The 4327-nt window shown below is 28.7% G+C and overlaps 1 protein-coding gene across 1 annotated transcript; it reads right to left on the minus strand.

Annotated features, from left to right (window-relative positions):
- Nucleotides 1–1373: 1373 nt before the first annotated feature.
- Nucleotides 1374–2129, minus strand: LOC8276856 (uncharacterized protein At1g05835). Its single transcript, XM_002515625.4, has 2 exons — nucleotides 1898–2129; nucleotides 1374–1814 (listed from the first exon to the last, which is right to left on the minus strand). Exons 1-2 carry the CDS (start codon nucleotides 1974–1976, stop codon nucleotides 1507–1509), a joined length of 387 nt encoding a protein of 128 aa, XP_002515671.1. The 5' UTR covers nucleotides 1977–2129; the 3' UTR covers nucleotides 1374–1506.
- Nucleotides 2130–4327: the final 2198 nt, after the last annotated feature.

Consider the following 4327-nt stretch of genomic DNA (forward strand, 5'->3'; position numbering starts at 1 on the left):
TTTACTCTTTAATACCAAGGTGTTTAAGATAATTGCATAAAATCAAACTTAACTCGTACAAGATTGTCTATGATCCATTAGACTGGTAGAGTATGCCAAGCTTGTATTTATTTTAAATAATTATAATTTTATAGAGGAATCGAGACCCGTCCGAGGCATAAGGGGCCCTGGCTACGAGGTTTTATGCCAAGTTTGTATCACCCAAACCCTTTTGTTCTCAAATTCCTAATAAAACCCACCTCTCATTTTTTAATATGAAAAAAATGAAAAATTCGTCTTATTCAATATTCTAATTATGAGATTTCCTTTCTCTCACTTCATACCTCGCTATGCACTTTTCTTATAGAGAGAGACTCTTTCACATCTTCTTAATCTAAAATGGCTCGAGAGAAAAAATATTCTTTTTTTAGGATATTTCTGAAAACAAATTCCACTTTTATGCACTAAACATGATTTCTAGTTTCTTTTTTCCACAATCCATTCTGACTTAAAAAGAATAATTTAATATAAAATATTTATTTCTTAATCAAAAAGTTTATTTTAGGAAGATTAGAGAAATGAAGGAAATTAGACTCGTAAAACTTTTGTACAATTAAAACTTTTTGAAATTTTGCAGCCGCCCAAGATTATATGATAGTTGTTTTACCATACTCTATTGTAAGAAAAATCATATGAAAAAATTATTGAATTTAAAATAAATTATGATTGAAGAGAAAAATATTTCAAACATAGAATTGATGTTGGATATCTGAGTTAGACCTCAAATGAAAAAGAATATTTTCTCTTGATAGTAAAGATCTTGAATAGGTCTTTTATGCATCAAGTGAATAATTACTTTTATAGTGAATGAAAAAGAAATGATGATATTTTATTACATAGTTGTTGGCTTAATAAACTTTTAATGAATAGAAGACTCAATTTAATTTTTTTTTTAAATTTTTACAACTGAAAATACCAATCGATAATTCTATGATGAACAGATTTATTTATTTATTTCTCATAAATAATGTATTAATTATGTCATATTATTTTTTAGTTTATTCATTTGGATGTTACTGCTCAAATGGCATATATATTTATTTAGTTTTTAATAATATATGTTTTAAAATTTAATAATGAAAGCTATTTCTTTTGGTTGTTAATTATAATAAGAGAGAGTAAAATTTAAACTTAAAATCTTACTCAAATTCTATTATTTGCTCAAGCTTGTAGGTGCCAAGCTATTTCTAAATATACTTCAATTATTCAAATGATTGATTGAATAGTAAGTAAAATTCGTACAATTAGATTATATAACTTTTCTAAGTGTAAAATGGCTATCGTTTAGTACTAGTTAAAGTTGAAGCTTTAATATTGAATTGAATGCAAAAAAGTTAGGAGATCAAACTCTAGTAAATGACATTGTGATCCCGATTTCCATTCACATTTTTAACCAGCAAAAAGAAGAGAATACGAGTCTGAAAATTGCCATAGCTATCTAGTCTTATATAGTGGATCAGATAATTCTCACTCGCACTGGAAGTACCAAGTAGCTGGGTGCAAGAGATACTGTTGATGGGAGTAATTGAATGAGAACTTTTGCAGAGGGGCCAAAGGCAAGCCTCCATTGATGACACAGTCATCAAAAGCTAACACTTTAAGAAGCCTGGGATTGACAAGAGCTTGAGGAAAGCTTCCACATTTCAAGTGAATGTTGATAACTGGGCACATAGGACAGCTGTTGTACACTTGCACCATAAATGTTGGAGGGTAACCATAACCCACCTGAGTCTGTTGGATTGCAGGAGCTTTCGTCTCACACTTTGTCCCTAACCCTGAAACCTCACACAACTTAATTATGTATTTTTATCCGGATGCATGCAGAAAAATTATATATTATAGGTTGAATGAGTAGTACCGTAGTGAAGAGAGGAACACGCAAGAGATATCCAGAGAAGAAACTTGAAAAGCTGTTGCTGCTCCTGACCTATCTTCATCAGTTTCACTATTGGAGTGTCAAAAATATGAGTCTGTGAGAAAACTACTCACTGCTAATTATATTTATAGAATGTAGCCTAGATCATGACTTTGTGGCTGTGAGGAGGAAAGGCATTATCACATGCTGCTGCATGTTGAAAAGTTTGGGGACGAGGATAGCTTAATTAACAGGAGAGTCTCTTCACATGCTTCGTCCTACGGCTACCAAACAAACTACCTTCACATGGCCAAAGTCAGAACCTAAATTTATTTTATTATTTGGGGGAAAATACGTATAGGTTTCTCAGCTCAGCTCAACTTGTCACCTTATTGTTTACCCGTCAAATAAATCCACAGAATTAAATAATGATGTTACATTCGAGTAAATCGAAACAAAAATGGCCATAATATTTTATAATAAATTACCACCACATATAATTTTATCAGATATATAAGAATTGCCATAAATTAAAATTATAAATTTTTTTTTATCTTTTTCTTTAATTTATAATTTTATTATCATTATTTTATCCTCTTGTAGCTGAGGGATCCAGACATGCTCTACTTGCCTAAGAGATCCCAGCCACAAAATTTGATTGTACTATATTTACCATTCTTAATCCTAAATAATTGACTTCTCTGATTATCCAGACAACCCATGTGAAGAAAATCACGCACACATGTCTCAAACTGTGATATCCTCAGCCTACCTTTTTCCAAGCATCCATCTCTGTCAACCGCTCTCCAAGATTGTCACTCTTTCTTTATACTGAGGAAGTTAGGATGACACATGTGTAGATAGGGGTAGCACTACACAGAATATCGGACATGATCCTTTTGTTTAAATTTCATATATATATATATATATATATATATATATATATATATATATATATATATTAATTATTTATTGACTTGTGTATATAGGAGGATGTATATTTCAACTAAAAGAATTTTCTGTGTATAAATTTTTTACGAATTTTTATGTATTTAATAATAGTATTTTATCTCATTAAATGTGTGTGATTACCACTTAAAGATAAAATAATATACATATTTTAATAAGCATTTCTAGATAATAACAAAAATCATGTATTATAATACGTTTATATATAAATGAATATATTTATAATTTTAAAATTTATACAGATTTTTTTATAATAAATAATACATAAATTTAAAATATTATTAAAAATCAAAATTCACATATATTTTAAAACTATATTAATTTAATAAAAAGAATTGTATACTAATAATTTAAAAAATTATATAAGATAAAATATAAGTTGATAAGGTAAAGAATAACAAACATTTTCTGTAATCAACTATTCTACTTTAAGAAATTATAAAATTAGACATTTTAATTTTAATATTATAAAATACATTTAAGTCATTATCATTATTTGTGATAAATACAATTAAATGGAAGCTTGATGATGTCTTAAAGTTGGTACTCGAAAGTACACGAACCGAATAATAATAAAATAATAAAAATATCATTGAGTTTGATCTCTCAAAGAACTTGTAGCGAAATTATTATAGAAAGTAATTCAAAACAATACAAATATATAGAGCTAAACACTCTAATTCAAGGCTCTATGAAAATAAGTTTCATAAAATATTGAAATGCTAAAATAAATACAAAATACAGATAATTCTAAAAACTATATGATAAGAACAATATTTAGTTTCACCAACTATTTTGTGCTACCTTTGTTTGCCCTTGATGAACAAAGAAGGGAGGCTGAATTGGTGAAGCAGAGAATGATGATAAATTAAAATCTTAATAAGAAGATAAGAGATAGAAAAGGAGAAAAATCAACATAAGGATTTATAGTGATTCAGGTATTAACTAATCCTATGCTAACTCTCCAATTTTTAATTGAATATTTCACTGCACACTTTTACAAATATAATAAAGTTTTACCAAGCTCAGTCCTAACTTAGTGTTTTGGCTCACACCAAACTTTACAAATTGTGTTTATGGCTAACACACAACCTTCGCAAGAATTTTATCTGAGCTAACTCTCAAACCTAAACCTAAACAAGAACAATTACAGCTCTTACAACAATCAAAATCACTTTGATTACAAGAAATTTATTGTAAGAAGATGAGAAATTGAAACTTAATAAATGTATGCACAAGGAGGTTGTTGATAAACTATTTAAAGGCCATTTAGGTGGTATTTATACCTTAGAACCTTAAAGAGCCGTTACTTAAAGAATGGTTAACAACTCCCACTTTTTGCTTTAACACAGTGCATTAAATGCAATATCAGAATGCAGATCGCGGTTGATGCGCACTATCTGCACATGGCAAAGTACACTGATTGTATCAAGTAATAAAGTAATGAGTACAAGTATCGTTCCA

The sequence above is a fragment of the Ricinus communis genome, chromosome 1 (assembly GCF_019578655.1).
Source record: "Ricinus communis isolate WT05 ecotype wild-type chromosome 1, ASM1957865v1, whole genome shotgun sequence".
Lineage (NCBI taxonomy): Eukaryota > Viridiplantae > Streptophyta > Magnoliopsida > Malpighiales > Euphorbiaceae > Ricinus > Ricinus communis.